Here is a 19,752-nt window from a genome sequence, read left to right on the forward strand (position 1 = left end):
TGTTTGATGATCATCTCTGATGTTTTCCTAAACTTTCAAATACTTTTCTGATGCATTTCAGTCACTCCAAAGCATACTCCCTTCAGACTGAAATTTGCAGTTACCTGATTTGCCATATCTTGTGCTATAACATTTAATGGCAATAAGATAATGGCAATAATGGCAAGATAATTACAGTAATGTCAGATTCTAAAGATTAATCAAAATATTTTACACATTTGTTTCTGATACCCCCAAGTGTCCTAAAATAGAGAATAAGAGAATCAAATAGCTTGATGGACCATGTTAATAATATCTTAAATGTATAAATCCATTTAATATCATGTATGAATACATTTGACTTTGTGACTCCCCATCCCCCATTCGCCGATGGGTATGGCGGATCGCCCAGTGATTTTGTTTTACAAAGTGTCTCCCTCAAAAATATTAGCGACTACCACTGCCTTATAAAGAGAAAAACTGCTGTGTTTTGAGTTTATGCATGTGTTCTATAATAGACCTACCTGTAATGTTTACATTTTAATAGGTGGAGATAAATCAAAGGTTTCTAAGATGAGAACAAGCACAGTTCAAATGAAAAGGAGATTAAGTTTATAGAGAGTAATAAATTAGCTAAAAATCCATATTTCCCAGTGGCATCTTTCCCCGGTTCTTTAATTAAGCTGCTTATGAATTATGAATAGGCTTTGTCTAATCATACAGTAAATGTTTGACCTTAAAATAAAAAATTGCCCAAACATAATTCCATAATACTCCCATGAACAGATTCAGATCTGGGAACAGTTTAGCAAACAAATAAACATAAAACATTTGGGGCATCTCGAATCAGTATCAAATCAGTAAGCACATTATTCATTATCTTAATGAAGGTTGAATAATGATGTTTTCTGTGCATAAATGTAGTTACCCAGAGTGTTCAACAGCTAGTCAGAGATTGATCAGCCCATGAGCTAAATTAGCAAATGATTTAACAAAGTTGTGCACTCTCCCCCTCCTATACGACACTGTTATCTTCACTGAATATTTATAGGCAGTATCACAAGGTTTTTATTCATCAGGAGAAAAACACTTTTCAGAGATCATTAATTGCTATTCAATGATCAGTGTAATTGGTTGCTTGCAAATCCCTAGTGGAGTAAATATAATGTTCCATGATTCATGACATGACTGTAGTGCTGTGGATCCTCGGGGGGGGGGGGCATGGCACACAGCCAGGACGAAAGGTTATACCGTTAAACAGATCACACTGTGCACGGCACACTCATGTACAATGGAGGAGTCTATAGTAGTCACATGTAGTTTACGATGGTTCAATCAGTAAGGCTCGTCTGAATGGCTAGCTCGCTTTAACTTCATACAATAAGCAATAATTCACATCATTTTCTATTCTACGGGCATAGTAGGAATGTATATGGTAGTGTTTACAAACGTATCATCATTAGCATATCGCCCTGTCTCTCCTTCTCTTTTCTACTAGCCATGTGCAGAATGTCATTCCCCTATTTACCTTATAGCCTATGAGCACAGCACAATAATGCACATTCCTCACGCTTGTTGTTTAACCTATTATCACATTTCTCTCTCTCAACTAATGGGCTTAAATCTTCGGATGTATTTATATGTCAAACTTACACATGTTCTCTTACATGCTGTGTTACAGCAAAATGTACAGACAACCCTCCACCTCCCCACCACCACCAGCTAAGGCCCGTCATTGGAACTCCTTTCTCCCAGCTGCCCCGCATAGGGCTACCTGCCATCAAAGAATCTGGCTCCGAGGATCTTCCCTCGGAGATGAGGCCCCTCCCCAAACTATTTTAATAAACTTTCATATTGCATTTTGCCGCTGTTGTTCATTCAGTTAAGCCTTAAACTCATTTGAAATCTAGGACTGTGATTACAAGATTGTGGTCCCCTTACTTTACCAGTTCTTGTTCAGATGGCCTCAATGCACAATAACTGCCAATGTCTTACCAGGGTTGCGTAGCAGCTACAGGGATGGTTGAGAATAGGGAATTTGTCAGACGCTCATCTCTCTATCTAACCCCCTGTCCATCTCTCTCTCTCTCTCTCTCTCTCTTTCTCTCTCTCTCTCTCTCTCACACACACACACTCTCACTCACTCGCTCTCTCTCTCTCTCTCTCTCTATTTTCTCCCCCTCTCTCCCCTCACTCCCCCTCTATCTCCAGGTAACTACTATGGGACCCCCAAGCCCCCAGCAGAGCCCATCCTGGTGCAGCCTGACCTGGTGGATCAGGTGCTGTTTGACGAGGACTATGACAACGAGGTCCAGCGTAAACGCACTACCTCCGTCAGCAAGATGGACAGGAAGGACAGTGTGGTCCCTGAGGAAGAGGACGATGATGAGAGGCCACCTCTGGCCAACGGCCTCCCAGGTCAGTACATCTCACACTCAAACCCCGTCTCCTGCCCTTTCTCTCTTTGCTCAGGATAATCCCCATTTTGTACCTCACCTTTCTATTTTTAGATGTACATTGTTATGACTATGGACTATATCATATTTCTACTCTTTAACATATTTCTGCTCTATACATTTCTGCTCTATACTATACATATTAACCTATGATCTAGGAGCTCTGATCACCCAGTCTGTGCTATCTGTCTGTCTGTGTTATCCAACCATGCTCTGTCTGTATAGCCAGCCACTTCCAACAGGCACCACACCAAGGCTATGCTTAAAGCATTCAGTATCAGTAACACCTTCTACTGTAGTGCAGGTCAACTTGGAAGGCAGCAGACCTCTTACCCTAAGACCAGAGACTCCATGTGTGTGATCAATCAGGACTCCTCTCTCAAGGGATCTGGGCTGTCCTTGATGTGCTGATTCCAACAGAAAGTATTTTTATGTAAAATAAATCACATTTCTGCTGTACTGCAGTCATGTTGGGGGTGTTCTGAACTTTTCATTCTAAACCAACCATAGATGGAAACAATTATGAACAGGTCAGAAGGTTTATGGAAAAAGTGAGCGTAATGCCCAAACTCCTGACTGAACTTCCCTGGTCTCTGTGTTGAAGACAAACCCTGATCCCTGCCTGACTTCCAGTATGTGTCTAGTGCAGTCAGTGTGGTGTGGGCTCTCAGGCTCTCACCCCTCTGTGAACTGTCTCTGATGACCTAAGCTGTCCTCAAGGCGCTGCGCCAAGGCTGGCTATGGTGCATGGTGTTTACATGAGGCCAGTCAGAGCATCCGCAGATCCTGTGTGTGTGTGTGTGTGTGTGTGTGTTTGTGTGTGTGTGTGTGTGTGTGTGTGTGTGTGTGTGTGTGCGTGTACGTGCGTGGATTAAGTCAGATTAGCATAAGCGGTTGAGGTCAGACTCATTTGCCAGTTCCTCCCCATCCTTCAAGCTAACAAGTAAATAAACAATCTGTTGAAAATACCAGCAAGTCCCATGGATGTAGTAGTGTGTTAACTATTTACTGAAATACAGAAGCACATGCACAAACTTGCCGTGCTCATGGGCTGCCTGTATCAACTCTGTGGAATACACTAGAAGAAGCTATGTGTTCTTGAGCCTCATTGTATCAAATACTTGTGCAGAGGTTAGCATTACACAAAAACAGTCCCTTGATGTGTATAAGTTACATTTAGCAGCTTTTTGTACCCTGAAGGGCCTTTGTTGTGTTGACTCTGATGCTTTTATTGCAGTTCTCATTAAATTAATAAATAAAAAGTATAGAAATAACTATAAAGACAGTGTTATTGTAGCAAATATGCTCAAGCTTCAATGGCCTTTTTACTGTGAATCCTCAGCTATTACAGCATATCATTGAAACCCAAGTGGAGTGTACACACATATGCATAAACACGTTTACACGTACGCACAAATGCAAAACAGAGCCTTGGTGAACAGAACACACGATCCCTTGCATGCAAATCCTTTAGCGACATCAAACCCTCCTTCCTCCCACTGCATGCTGGGAGAACATGATGAGGCTCGAGGTGTCCATGCAGGCTAACCTTCTGCTCTCTCTCGCTCTCTCTCTCTCTTTCAGAGCACAAAGAGGGGGCATCATGGAGGAAGGCGGTGCCCAGCTACACCCAGTCCAGCAGTGCAATGGACTTCCGTACGTGGAGCTCTCTGCCCCGCGACGACAGCCTGGAACCCCTGCCTCTCAACTGGGAGATGGCCTACACCGAGACGGGCATGGTCTACTTCATAGAGTGAGTACTGCAACAGCACCGGTATATCCACTCAGGGACAGGACAAAGAGACAGCCTTGAGTCAAATGAGTCCTGCTTGGTTACACTATGCTACACTGTAGGTACAGAGAGTTCAAGGCTCCTCCCAAAAAATGCTGAGTTTCTGCTTAACCCTCCCGTTGTCCTAGGGTCAAAATGACCCGCCACTGTGTTGAACCAACTTTATTTAATTTTTATATTTTTGGGATCATTTGTGAGAAGGAGGCAGTGAGACTTTAAAGAAAGTATCACTGCCTCCTTCTCACAAATGATCCCAAAAATATAAAAATTAAATAAAGTTGGTTCAACACAGTGGCGGGTCATTTTGACCCTAGGACAACGGGAGGGTTAATAGAGTTTCATGCTAAATAATTAAATAAATGTCAGAAATGTAGATTGTGTTTTTTTAATGACATAAGACATTTACTTCTGCTCTGGACTGAATGTTGAATGTTACTTTACAGGTTATGCAATAGATGGCTATATCTGATCAGCATCATGCAAATTATCATGAAATTGTTGATTAGATTAGTGAAGCACATAGCACACATGTTACATAAGCCATGCCGAACAGACAGAGGATTTAAGTTAGTTATACAAGCCAAGGCCTGGACTGGTGTGGGTCTCTTTAAAATCCACTCATACTGACTCAATGTTTACTCCAAAACTGACAGCCCTAGCCTACATGATTGTTTTAAAAGTGTTTCTAGTCGAAGCTCATTTATTTGGTGGTTTCTCCTCAAGAACACTTCAGCAGTTTTCCTGACCAATCAATACTGTGTTTTAGGAACGATTGAGTAAATATACCTCTCCCAGAGGCCTTTGAGTTGTTTGAAAACAGGCTTCCAGCTGCTCTTGTCTGAAATCGCCACATATCATAATGAATACTGTGTTTCAGTTTTCCCCTCATTTGAATACAAAGCAGGATTCATTAATTGGTCAAGCAGTTATTTGTAACTTGTGTAGCTTTCAAAGAAAGCATAACATAGGATATACTGTAGTGTTGGGGGGTACATGACTGTCTACCTTTCCACTGATGCAAATACCAGTGTCAGTAGCTGGCTCAGGTTTTTGAATGTTTCTCTTATCTGCCCTTCACAGTCACAACAGCAAGACCACCACTTGGCTGGACCCCCGCCTGGCCAAGAAAGCCAAGCCCCCAGAGAAGTGTGAGGATGGAGGTAAGGCTTCAGGACCTTAGTGGACCATACATACAGGAAGCACTTACAGCTATCAGTACTAATACTACTACTACCACTACTACTACTACTAGTATACACATGTAGTTTTACACATGGGTATGCCCCTCAGCCCCTGCATTATTTCACATATACAGAGAGCTCATCAAATATACATGACTATGTTTCTATACAGATAGGATTGTCAATGCCCTCAGAAAGTATTAACACCCCTTGACTTTTTCCACATTTTGTTGTGTTACAGCCTGAATTTAAAATGGATTACATTTAGATTGTTTTGTCACTGACCTACACACAATACCCCATAATGTCAAAGTGGAATTATGTTTATTTTAATTTTATTCTATTTAATTAAAAATGAAAAGCTGAAATGTACAACTTTGCTTAACAAGTCACATAATAAGTTGCATGGACTCACTCTGTGTGCAATAATTGTGTTTAACATGATTTTTGATGACTACCTCATCTTTGTACCCCACACATACAATTACCTGTAAGGTCCCTCAGTCGAGTAGTGAATTTCAAACACTGATTCAACCACAAACACCAGGGAGGTTTTCCAATGCCTCGCAAAGAAGGGCACCTATTGGTAGATGGTTAAAAAAAAAGATGGGTAAAAAAAAGCAGACATTGAATATCCCTTTGAGCATGTTGAAGTTATTAATTATACTTTGGATTGTGTATCAATACACCCAATTTACTGCAAATGTACAGGCGTCCTTCCTAACTCAGTTGCCGGAGAGGAAGGAAACCACTCAGGGATTTCACCATGAGGCCAATGGTGACTTTAAAACAGTTACAGAGTTTAATGGCCGTGATAGGAGAAAACTGAGGATGGATCAACAACATTGTAGTTACTTCACAATACTAACCGAGTGAAAACAGAGTGAAAATAAGGAAGCCTGTACAGAATAAAAATATTCCAAAACATGCATCCTGTTTGCAACAAGGCATTAAAGTAATACTGCAAAGAAATGTGGCAAAGCAATTTACTTTTTGTCCTGAATTCAAAGTGTTATGTATGGGGCAAATCCAATACAACACATTACTGAGTACCCCTCTCCATATTTTCAAGCATAGTGATAGCTGCATCCTGTTTTGGGTATGTTTGTAATCTTTAAGGACCGGGGAGTTTTTCAGGATAAAAAAGAAATGAAATAGAGCTAAGCACAGGCAAAGTCCTAGAGGAAAACCTGGTTCAGTCTGCTTTCCTCCAAACAATGGGAGATTAATTCACCTTTCAGCAGGACAATAACCTAAAACACAAGGCCAAATCTACACAGGAGTTGCTTACCAAGAAGACAGTGAATGTTCCTGAGTGGCCGAGCTACAGTTTCAACTTAAATCTTGTCACGTACGTTAAGGAACGGGACGGACCAAGGTGCAGCGTGAAAGGCGTATATATTTATTAAAGAATAAACACACGACACAGTAACCAAAATAACAAAAATTAACCGTGACGGTCCAAAGGCTAACACACAAGCCTAACACAGGAACACAACAAAAACCCACAACACAGGCAGGAAAACTGGCTGCCTAAGTATGATCCCCAATCAGAGACAACGAGCAACCGCTGCCTCTGATTGGGAACCACACCCGGCCAAACATAGAAATACAAACCTAGAAATTCACACCCTGACCAAACTAGCTAGAGTTCTATAGGCCAGGGCGTGACAAATCTACTAGAAAATCTATGGCAAGACCTGAAATGGTTGTCTAGCAATGATCAACAACCAATTTGACAGAGCTTGAAGAATTCTGAAAAGAATAATGGGCAAATGTTGCACAATCCAGGTGTGGAAAGCTTTTAGAGACTTACCCAGAAAGACTCACAGCTGTAATTGCATGATGTACAGTACAGCAGCCATTCCAGCCAGGCTGCCTGCAAAAACTGCAAAATGTCAGTGTTTTTTTTTTTCCATGCCCATTTTCTCATGCTTAACTTCCCTGGTAGGAGGAAAATAAAGCAAACTTGTTATTCGTCTTATACCTGGAAACCCCAGTGAAATGGTTATGTCGCCCAACTGTAATGTGTGCATAAGCATTGTGTCTAGTGTCTGCTGGTCTCTTCTCATCACTATGCCCTGTTATCCTGCAGTGCTGTACATGTGCATTTTTTGTGTTATAGTAGTTGAACACAATGCATCTCTTCTTGTATCCACAGAGCTTCCGTATGGCTGGGAGGAAATAGAGGACCCACAGTATGGAACATATTATGTAGAGTAAGTCTGTTCACTCTGCCACCACATCTATATCTGAGAGATACTACACCACATATTCCCCAGCAATACCATAGATCATAAACTAACCATAGGTACAGTATACATTATGTATACACTACCAGTCAAAAGTTTGGACATGTTGTATAATGATTAGAAGACAGGCGCAGGAATACGTATTAGGTTTTTTTATTACTCCACCCAACACAAGGTATGGCATGAAAAACGACGGGGACGAAGCCCAAATCAAACACGTACAGTGGGAAGAACAAGTATTTGATACACTGCCGATTTTGCAGGTTTTCTTACTTACAAAGCATGTAGAGGTCTTTACTTTTTATCATAGGTACACTTCAACTGTGAGAGACGGAATCTAAAACAAAAATCCAGAAAATCACATTGTATGATTTTTAAGTAATTAATTTGCATTTTATTGCATGACATAAGTATTTGATCACCTACCTACCAGTAAGAATTCCGTCTCTCACAGACCTGTTAGTTTTTCTTTAAGAAGCCCTCCTGTTCTCCACTCATTACCTGTATTAACTGCACCTGTTTGAACTCGTTACCTGTATAAAAGACACCTGTCCACACACTCAATCAAACAGACTCCAACCTCTCCACAATGGCCAAGATCAGAGAGCTGTGTAAGGACATCAGGGATAAAATTGTAGACCTGCACAAGGCTGGGATGGGCTACAGGACAATAGGCAAGCAGCTTGGTGAGAAGGCAACAACTGGAAGAAAATGGAAGAAGTTCAAGATGACGGTCAATCACCCTCGGTCTGGGGCTCCATGCAAGATCTCACCTCGTGGGGCATCAATGATCATGAGGAAGGTGAGGGATCAGCCCAGAACTACACGGCAGGACCTGGTCAATGACCTGAAGAGAGCTGGGACCACAGTCTCAAAGAAAACCATTAGTAACACGCTACGCCATCATGGATTAAAATCCTACAGCGCACGCAAGGTCCCCCTGCTCAAGCCAGCGCATGTCCAGGCCCATCTGAAGTTTGCCAATGACCATCTGGATGATCCAGAGGAGGAATGGGAGAAAGTAAAGTGGTCTGATGAGACAAAAATATAGCTTTTTGGTCTAAACTCCACTCGCCATGTTTGGAGGAAGAAGAAGGATGAGTACAACCCCAAGAACACCATCCCAACCGTGAAGCATGGAGATGGAAACATAATTCTTTGGGGATGCTTTTCTGCAAAGGGGACAGGACGACTGCACCGTATTGAGAGGAGGATGGATGGGGCCATGTATCGCAAGATCTTGGCCAACAACCTCCTTCCCTCAGTAAGAGCATTGAAGATGGGTCGTGGCTGGGTCTTCCAACGACCCTAAACACACAGCCAGGGCAACTAAGGAGTGGCTCTGTAAGAAGCATCTCAAGGTCCTGGAGTGGCCTAGCCAGTCTCCAGACCTGAACCCAATAGAAAATCTTTGGAGTGAGCTGAAAGTCCGTATTGCCCAGCGACAGCCCCGAAACCTGAAGGATCTGGAGGATGTATGGAGGAGTGGGCCAAAATCCCTGCTGCAGTGTGTGCAAACCTGGTCAAGACCTACAGAAAACGTATGATCTCTGTAATTGCAAACAAAGGTTTCTGTACCAAATATTAAGTTCTGCTTTTCTGATGTATCAAATACTTATGTCATGCAATAAAATGCAAATTAATTACTTAAAAATCATACAATGTGATATTCTGGATTTTTGTCCTCTACATGCTTTGTAAGTTGGAAAACCTGCAAAATCGGTAGTGTATCAAATACTTGTTCTCCCCACTGTATATGCACTACCGGTGAAACGTTTTAGAACACCTACTCATTCCAGGGTTTTTCTTTATTTTTACTATGTTCTACATTGTAGAGTAATAGTGAAGACATCAAAACTATGAAATAACAAAGTGTTAAACAAATATTTTATATTTGAGATTCTTCAAAAAGCCACCCTTTGCCTTGATGACAGCTTTGCACACTCTTGGCATTCTCTCAACCAGCTTCATGAATGCATTTTAATTAACAGGTGTTCCTTCTTAAAAGTTCATTTGTGGAATGTCTTTCCTTCTTAATGCGTTTGAGCCAATCAGTTGTGTTGTGACATGGTAGGGGGGTATACAGAAGATACCCTATTTGGTAAAATACCAAGTCCATTTTATGGCAAGAACAGCTCAAATAAGCAAAGAGAAACAACAGTCCATCATTAATTTAAGACATGAAGGTCAGTCAATAAGGAACATTTCAAGAACTTCGAAAGTTTCTTCAAGTGCAGTCGCAGAAACCATCAAGCGCTATGATGAAACTGGCTCTCATGAGGACCGCCACAGGAATGGAAGACCCAGAGTTACCTTTGCTGCAGAGGATAAGTTCGTTAGAGTTACCAGCCTCAGAAATTGCAGCCCAAATAAATGCTTAACAGAGTTCAAGTAACTGACACATCTCAACATCAGAGGAGACTGTGTGAATCAGGCCTTCATGGTCGAATTGCTGCAAAGAAACCACTACTAAAGGACACCAATAAGAAGAAGAGACTTGCTTGGGCCAAGAAAAATGACCAATGGACATTAGACCGGTGGAAATTTGTCCTTTGGTCTGGTCTCCAAATTGGAGATTTTTGGTTCAAACCGCCGTGGCTTTGTGAGACACAGTGTGGGTGAACGGATGATCTCCGCATGTATATTTCCCACCGTAAAGCATGGAGGAGGAGGTGTTGTGGTGTGGGGGCACACTTAACCAGCATGGCTACCACAGCATTTTGCAGTGATACACCATCCCATCTGATTTCGGCTTAGTGGGACTATCATTTGTTTTTCAACAGGACAATGACCCAACACACCTCCAGGCTGTATAAGGGCTATATTACCAAGAAGGAGAGTGAAGGAGTGCTGCATCAGATGACCTCCACAATCCCCCGACCTCAACACAATTGAGATGGTTTTGGATGAGTCGGACCGCAGAGTGAAGGAAAAGCAGCCAACAAGTGCTCAGCATATGTGGGAACTCCTTCAAGACTGTTGGAAAAGCATTACAGGTGAAGCCAGTTGAGATAATGCCAAGAGTGTGCAAAGCTGTCATCAAGGCAAAGGGTGGCTATTTGAAGAATCTCAAATATAAAATATATTTTGATTTGTTTAACACTTTTTTGGTTACTACATGATTCCATGTTTGTTATTTCATCGTTTTGATGTCTTCACTATTATTCTACAATGTAGAAAATAGTAAAAATAAAGAAAAACCCTGCAATGAGTAGGTGTGTCCAAACTTTTGACTGAGACTGTGGATAGCAGGGATACCATGTGTTACTAGACATGTGGTGTACTGCTAGGGAACCATCAATTTGAGAACAATACTATTCCATGATCAAGACTCTTGTATTGGTTTTTCAGTGGGTGGTAAACTGAAGCTCTGTTGGTAACATCACATTCACCCGGGTGAAAACACAGCAATGTTTGTGAGTCTGAGTGTCTGTGTACAGAAGTTGTGTGTGTTCAGGCTGCCCCAGCAGGACATCTCTGAAACCCAGCCATTATAGCAGCAGTAGAGATAGGAGGAGGGTTGTGAGAGTTATCAAGGATGGAAGGAGAGGTACAGGAGGCTGTTGTGATGAAAAGGAAATTAAACGCTGCTTTTTTTTATTACTGGTATTGCATAAGGATCCCTCATAGGTAGAGGCTGTGGGGGGAGAGAGAGGAACTCATACTGTTTGTTTCAAAAGCAAATGTACGGGGACTTTTTGCTGCCGGTGTTCCAGTTCAAAATGAACTCTGTAAAACAATGGTTTTGTTATGCCAGAGGGACAGACTGTTTACATTGTTAAAGAGAAGAAGAAGTAGTCAGGAGTTATCTAGTTCTATTCAACTGGTAACATGGAATCACTGGTTACTTTAGTAATTGAACACTAGTCACTTTAATAATGTTTACGTACTGTTTTACTAATTTCATATGTATATACTGTATTCTATTGTATTTTAGTCAATGCCACTCCGACATTTCTTGTCCTAATATGTATATATTTCTTCATCCCATTCTTTTACTTTTAGATTGTGTGTATTGTTGTGAATTGTTAGATATTACTGCACTGTTGGAGCTAGGAACACAAGCATTTCACTACACCCGCAATAACATCTGCTAAATATGTGTATGTGACCAATAACATTTGATTTGATTTGATTTGAACAACATAACCATTAGGCATAGACATAAAGAGGACACTAACCACCTTGTCTCTGTATAGACTTGTAATCAACAGCTCACAGAAGAAACACTGGGAAAGCTATCTAAAAATACCTATTGTTAATGGATTGAGAATTAATGTATGGTACCTTCTATCACCCCAGTGCATTCTAAGACATACTATAACCATTCATAACAGTGCTTTCATCATGAATAACACACAGGTGGTCTGCAGAATTACACACAGATGGTTCATGGGAGCTTGTATGTGTCTGTGTCAGTAAATTGGTGTCTACAATTTTAATCACATAATAGATTGTTTCTGTTTCAGTCACATCAACCAAAGAACTCAGTTTGAGAACCCAGTCCTGGAGGCTAAGAGGAAGCTGAGCCAGGAGACTACTGCCTCTATCCAGCAGGGGGGACCACCTCCCACAGGTAAACATTACTCACCTCACTTTGTCTTCACCTCACTCCTTCAGCTCTGGATAGCTTTCTTAAGGCTGTTATATCTAAACTGAGACTGAAATAAACTCCATAATGAGCTTCCATGATTGCATGTTGACCTCCTACATCTCAGTCATTCTGTGTTGTGTTGAATAGGTTTGCAGTGGTGGAAAATGTAACAGCCATGTCCTCGCTCAAGGTTGTAGGAGAGATGTCATGTCAAGTGTCATCATGCACGAATAGCCATGTATGATCTACTCTGTCCAAGGGAAGACCAGTTCTCTATACTCACACCAGGGTTGGCATGGAACACAAGCCACTCTTCTGCCATAATAAACAATATGAACTAAATATGCTTTCATTACAGTGGATGTATAATACATGACAGCGCAGGGAGTACAGATTGACATTCGTGTCCTCCTGCTGAGGAGTTCACCAATGGGTTGGTTGAGAGGAGGAGGGAAGGGGAGTGGCTGTGACAGCTGCTGGAACAGCACATCTTAATAAGGGCCAAGCATAACAAGACATCTCTCAACTAGTTAACTTGCTACTACTAGCCAGGTGGGGAGGGACTGAGACAGCCATCTCCCCTGTGATTGCACAATGTTGTGGGTTGTCAGACGGTTACTATGATATAACCAAAACAACGGCAGTTGCACCTCAGGCTAGCTCGAGGTTTCCAAGCCCACAGATTCCCAGAGCAACTAATGCAACATAAAGGCCTGTCTGCAGTGTTTACCAAAGATCTGAGTGGAGACCATTTCATCAGACCTCAACTTGGATTTACATTTTTGAAATTCCTAAAGGTCCCTTACTTCCCCAACCAACAGTCATCTTCAACAACATGATCTTGACGTACAGATTCCCACAGTGCAGTACTACACCTTCTGAACCTACTGACCATGGTCTATGACTGCATTGTTGACATTAAAACTTGAAACTGAAACTATGTATCAGACCAGACCATGGCTGTTTAGGTGATATGGTTGCTGGTAGGGCTGGCACAATTACTGTATAACCGTTTAACCAACGGTTATGGATGAAAACCGTAATGAAAATAAAATAACCGTCATAACCGCGCGTGTGTGTGTGTGTGTGTGTGTGTGTGTGTGTGTGTGTGTGTGTGCAGCAGCAGCACACATAGAATTCCAGCACATGCAGTCAGGAGCGGAGGAGATGAGAAAATGTGCTAAAAACATATGCAATTCAAACAGTTATTACGGTAATGCTGTCATTTGGCTGGCCAATTACCGTCATACAAAATTCCATGATCGTCACAGTCCTAGTTGCTGGTTCATTTGAGGTGAATGCCTATGAGAAGCTCTTTAAGCAGTGTTTTGACAAGGCTCCCCACTCCAACCTGCCTAGAGAACCCACACTAGAGCCCTGATAATCCCTCAGCATTTCAACTAGACTGACACTGACAAGCCTTATATGGCTCTTATTCAGTCTCCACATTTTAACCACTAACAGCAGCTTCATTTTAATTACATGAACAAGAATGTCTGTGGTCATGTTGACTGATGTCTGTGGTGAATTATACCAAACATTATACACATCATGGCTGTTGAGGATGATTTGGGTTCCTCTGTTCTGGCCTTCAAATGTTATCAGAGAGATCTCTGGAGTCTAATACACACATGCACGCACGCACGCACACACGCACACGCACACACACACACACCTTAGACATACGCAAAATGACAGATAGGTTATCACAGTTTGAATGAGTTCAAGCAATTTGAATGTGATTATGTAAATGAGATTGTCTTGATCCATTGAACAGGACAGCTAGAGTCCATCCACACGGTATTAAATCCCCCTCAGCTCTGAGCTGCTCTATGGGCCATACAGAACCATACAGTCACAACAGGGCTGCTTTGCTCAATCATATAGGACTGGAATGCATCGCAATGCCACCAGAGACAGTGAAGCAGGGAGAAAAGAAGCTGTGCTTCTGCTATAAAGTGCTGATAGGACAGAAAAGCTCAGCTGGCCCATTTGATGCAGTATAACCCTGACAGCCTGTTATTTACTGGACTGTGTGTCCACAGTCGTGCAAGGGGATATTTATGCTGCCAATGACCTTATGTTGTTCCTTACTAAAGTTATAAAAGGCTCCCCTGACAAACCTATTTTTCTGACTCACTGGCTCTTTAGGGAGAAAATGAAAAAGGACCTCATGCCTAACTGAACAATTTCCGAGGTGTTATGTCACTGTTTGAATCAACAGCATGTTAATGAATTCTACAATTCACATCAGACAAATGATTAAGCTACTAAAGCTGTCATTTAATATTTTGTCTGTAAATGTTTTAGTTATCATACAGGGCAGTGTTTTACTCAAAGCAAATATGACTATTGATTAGAAAACAGGACAGCTTGCTGTGTTGACCTGGCAGGAAAGTTATTGTTGCATTGTGGTTAATTGCTAACAAAAATACATATCAGGATGTTCGAAGAGCTTTTAGTTATACTGTAGTGAGCAATATTGTACCTTACTTGAGAGAGTTTGTGATGAGTGTGGTGAAAAGAGTCAGGCGCAGGAGGGTAATCACCGAATACAGAGTTTATTCCTTAGTTGACACACAAATGTGCTCCAATAGCGATGAACGAAACAGGCACAGGGGAAACAATCATCCCTGGCAAATACACTGTAACGGAATCGAATAATACACAGGCACAGGGGAAAATCTACCCTGGCAACACAATGTTACGAGTAGCTCCACGAGCTACATTACTCTCACAATTAACAATCACCCACAAGGACAAGGGGGCAGAGGGAACACTTATACACAAACTAATTAGGGGATAGGAACCAGGTGTGTGTGATTAACAAGACGAGACAATTGTGATGATGATTGGGGCGGCAGTGATTAGTAAGCCGGTGATGACGAACGCCGAAGCCTGCCCGAACAAGGAGGGGAGGCAGCCTCGGCCGAAATCGTGACAGTACCCCCCCCCTTGACGCGCAGCTCCAGCAGCGTGCCGACCCCGGCCTCTGGGACAGCCAGGAGGACGCGGAGCAGGGCGAGCCGGATGGCAACGGTGGAAATCCAGCAACAGGGAGGGATCGAGGATATCCCTCACTGGGACCCAGCACCGTTCCTCCGGACCATACCCCTCCCACTCCACGAGGTACTGAAGGCCCCCCACCCGACGCCTCGAATCCAGGATGGAGCGGACAGAGTACGCCGGGGCCCCCTCGATGTCCAGAGGAGGTGGAGGAACCTCCCACACCTCAGACTCCTCGAGCGGACCAACCACCACCGGCCTGAGGAGAGACACATGAAAAGAGGGGTTAATACAGTAATCAGGGGGGAGTAACAACCTATACGTAACCTCGTTGATCCTCCTCAGGACTTTGAACGGCCCACAAACCGTGGGCTCAGCTTCCGGCAGGGCAGGCGGGGGGGCAGATTCCGGGTCGAGAGCCAGACCCGATCCCCCGGTGACGGTCAGCGTTGGCCTTCTGACGATGCAGGGCGCGCTGGAGGTGAACGTGGGCAGTGTCCCACGTCTCCTCCGCGTGCCGAAACCAGTCATCCACCGCAGGAGCCTCGGTCTGGCTCTGGTGCCATGGTGCTAGAACCGGTTGGTAACCTAAAACACATTGAAATGGTGTTAGGTTAGTAGAGGAGTGGCGGAGAGAGTTCTGGGCATATTCTGCCCATGGCAAGAACACCGACCACTCCCCCGGCCTGTCCTGGCAGTAGGACCGCAGGAACCTCCCCACATCCTGATTTACTCGTTCCACCTGCCCATTTGCCTCGGAGTGGAACCCAGAGGTCAGGCTGACCGAGACCCCCAGACGTTCCATGAACGCCTTCCAAACCTTGGACGTGAACTGGGGACCTCGGTCGGACACTATATCCTCGGGCATCCCGTAGTACCGGAAGACGTGCGTAAACAGGGCCTCCGCAGTCTGCAGGGCCGTGGGGAGACCGGGCAGAGGAAGGAGGCGGCAGGACATGGAGAAGCGGTCCACAACGACCAGGATGGTGGTGTTACCTTGGGAGAGGGGAAGATCAGTCAGAAAATCAATACTAAGTTGAGACCATGGTCGTTGTGGAACTGGTAACGGTTGTAGCTTACCCGCTGGGAGGTGCCTATGTGCCTTACTCTGGGCACACACCGAGCAGGAGGAGACATTCACCCTCACGTCCTTAGCCAAGGTAGGCCACCAGTACTTTCCGCTCAAGCAGCGCACAGTACGACCGATACCTGGGTGACCAGAGGAGGGTGACGTGGGTGCCCAGAAGATCAGACGATCACGGATAAGAGCAGGTGTATTGTCCCTTTGTGCCACCAGAGTGGCACTGTCGCTGTCCTCCTCCGCTCTCTCGCCCGGCGGCTCCACCTAGCTCCATCGGCTCGGGATCCGAGTCGTCCGGGGTGGAAACGGGCAGATCCGACGTCCTCTGGATGCCAGCAAGTTGTCCAAACAAATGGCCATGTTGTCCTTCAACAAACTGGTGGACATGGTGTCCCGGTAGGCTAGCTCCCGTTGGACGTCCTCCCGCAGATGGCACCGGAAATGGTCGATCAGGGCCCACTCGTTCCACCCGGACCCCGCTGCCAGCGTCCGAAACTACAATGCGAAGTCCTGCGCGGTCCTCGTCCCCTGCCTCAGGTGGACCAGCCGCTCGCCCACCTCTCGACCCTCGGGCAAGTGATCAAAGACCGCCCGAAAGAGGCGAGCGAACTCCCTGTAGTCCTCCAACGCGGCTCCTCCTTCATTCCACACCGCATTGGCCCACTCCAGGGCTTTCCCACAGAGGCAGGAAACGAGGACGGACACCTTCTCCCGCTCCGATGGCGCCGGCCTGATGCTGGCGAAGTAAAGCTCCAATTGGAGGAGGAATCCCTGGCACAGCGCCGCCGTCCCATCAAATGCCCGTGGTCGGGATATCTGGATCCCTCCGGGTGCTGGGGTGTAGGTGGCTGGATCCGCTTGGCCAGCTGGTCTCGACAGATCGGGTCCTCTTCTCTCCAGGCGTTGGACAACCTGAAGAACCCGATCCATCGCTTCCCCCAAGCTGGCCAGCATCGTGGAATGCTCCTGGACCTGTGCCACGACTCCAGGCATGCGCTCTTCTCCCGCTGACTCCATAGCGGGTGGGTGATTCTGTGATGAGTGTGGTGAAAAGAGTCAGGCGCAGGAGGGTATTCACCGAATACAGAGTTTATTCCTTCGTTGACACACAAATGCGCTCCAATAGCGATCAACGAAACAGGCACAGGGGAAAATCTACCCTGGCAACACAATGTTACGAGTAGCTCCACCGAGCTACATTACTCTCACAATTAACAATCACCCACAAGGACAAGGGGGCAGAGAGGGAACACTTATACAGACTAATTAGGGGATAGGAACCAGGTGTATGTGATTGACAAGACGAGACAATTGGGATGATGATTGGGGCGGCAGCGGTTAGTAAGCCGGTGATGACGAACGCCGAAGCCTGCCCAAACAAGGAGGGGAGGCAGCCTCGGACGAAGTCGTGACAGAGTTGCTATTTTTGTTAACGTTTGAAACGTTGTCTTGAGGTTGTTACTTTGTTACTATGTTGTTGTTTGTCACACCTTATTTAGCTATGCAACTTGCTCTGACACTCCCAATGTTACACACTCACATTGCAGGTGAGCAGGTTGCGTCAGGCTTCACCCCAGACCCGTCCCAGCTGCAGGGAGAGATGTTCCACACTGCTCTGAAGAAGAGCTCCCAGGGCTTTGGTTTCACCATCATCGGGGGCGACCGCCATGATGAGTTCCTGCAGGTGAAGAATGTCCTCAGCGACGGCCCTGCTGCCAACAACAAAAAGATTGCCTCCGGTGAGTAGTACACTGCTGCGCTGAGCTGTGGAGAGCCACACACTTTCACCAAATCAGCTAGTGAACCTAATGAAAGGCATGTTGGTCCCAATAGAGGGACTGCACTTACCCTAACACTTCCCTAAGAGATGCAATAGAAAGAAAGAGCAAGAATTTCATTTTCAAGGGGATCATTCTGGAGCAGGACAGGTTATGGTGGATTCTGTGTGAAGCCCTGTATCTCTGTTGCACACTCTGATATTCCTTTAGCTTTGAGGCTGTCTGGGGCTCTGCATCCTCAGCAGCTTTGCTTGTGTGAGCTGTGAAACCAACATGCCTTTCCTGTTTGACGGCGGTTGCTGTTCTCTGAGCTGGCCGTCAGGGTGAGATGTAAAGGAAACATACTCAGCTCTCTCCTAATGATCTGCCTGGAAGCACCGCAAGTTGAGGTCTGTTAGAACACATCATGGCAAGAGAGGGAGCAGAGGAGGGGGGGAGGGAAGGAGGGAAGTGGCAGGAAGAAGGGAGGTAAGTAGGACATGAGATGAAAGGGATGGGGAGAGATGGGAGGACGAAGGAATGTGGAGAAGAGGGGGTGGCACCTGTTTGACAGTCATGTCGAATAGAGGACTTTCTGATAATGATGATCCAACTGAAAAATAATTCAGTCCGTTACAAACAAGAGAGTCACCTAGCTAACAAGCTACTATATTGCCATAACAACCATTACATTTTCCATGGGTAAGTCTGTATAGTTTTACTGTTTACTAAGGCTAGTTCCTCTCTCTCTCTCTCTCTCTCTCTCTCTCTCTCTCTCTCTCTCTCTCTCTCTCTCTCTCTCTCTCTCTCTCTCTCTCTCTCTCTCTCTCTCCTCTCCCTATCTCTCTCCATTCCTTCTCTCTCCTCTCCCTCTCCCTCTCTGGTCTCCCCCCGCCAGGCGATGTGATCGTGGAGATCAACGGGACGTGTGTGCTGGGGAAGACCCACCCTGAAGTGGTGCAGATGTTCCAGTCCATCCCAGTGAGTCAGTATGTTGACATGGTGCTGTGCCGCGGCTACCCGCTGCCCCCAGACGTGGAGCCAGACAGTGAGGACCCCCCTCCCCCACCTTCTCAACCCCTGCAGGGGGGCGAGGTGGTGACGGCCGTGCCCCTCATCAACGGCCAGCCCCTGCTGGTGAAGGGCGACGTGCTGCATGGCTCCTCCCAGGAGCTTCACTACGTCACCACCGACGCCAGCGGACGGCCCGTGGTGGCCGCCCTGCCCAACGGGAGGCGTCCTGAGCAGGGGGGAACAGGTATGTTGCAGCCCGAACTTGTGAGCGTGCACCTGGTGAAGGGCCCAGGCGGGTTTGGGTTTGCCATCGCAGACTGCCCCCTGGGCCAGAAGGTGAAGATGATTCTGGATGCCCAGTGGTGCCGCGGCCTGCTGAAGGGAGACGTGATCAAGGAGATCAACCGTCAGAACGTGCAGACACTGAGCCACGCCCAGGTGGTGGACATCCTCAAAGACCTGCAGGTGGGGAGTGAGGTCAACGTGCTGGTGCTCAGAGGAGGTGAGTCTTATTAACGCTGACTTGTGTTACATAACACTAACACTGTGACTGTACTGCTGCTGCATGTTACTGTTGCCATGGCATTAGTGTGATACAGTGATATCACTGTCAGTGTGACCTCAACAGTGTCCCTGAGTA

The 19,752-nt window shown here is 45.3% G+C and overlaps 1 protein-coding gene across 1 annotated transcript in view; it reads left to right on the plus strand.

The window, feature by feature from the left end:
* LOC311133973 (membrane-associated guanylate kinase, WW and PDZ domain-containing protein 3-like) overlaps nt 1-19,752 on the plus strand; it is a gene marked incomplete at its 3' end in the record, with an annotated part of 156,031 nt that overhangs the window by 126,343 nt on the left and 9,936 nt on the right. The window contains exons 4-10 of the mRNA XM_084167599.1: nt 2,191-2,397; nt 4,020-4,188; nt 5,308-5,387; nt 7,570-7,627; nt 12,130-12,236; nt 17,889-18,080; nt 18,997-19,614. Coding sequence (XP_084023725.1) covers nt 2,191-2,397; nt 4,020-4,188; nt 5,308-5,387; nt 7,570-7,627; nt 12,130-12,236; nt 17,889-18,080; nt 18,997-19,614 — 1,431 coding nt within the window. The remainder of the gene's footprint in view (nt 1-2,190; nt 2,398-4,019; nt 4,189-5,307; nt 5,388-7,569; nt 7,628-12,129; nt 12,237-17,888; nt 18,081-18,996; nt 19,615-19,752) is intronic.

This window comes from Coregonus lavaretus, assembly GCF_964263955.1.
Source record: "Coregonus lavaretus genome assembly, chromosome: 8".
In the NCBI taxonomy this organism is placed as follows: domain Eukaryota; kingdom Metazoa; phylum Chordata; class Actinopteri; order Salmoniformes; family Salmonidae; genus Coregonus; species Coregonus lavaretus.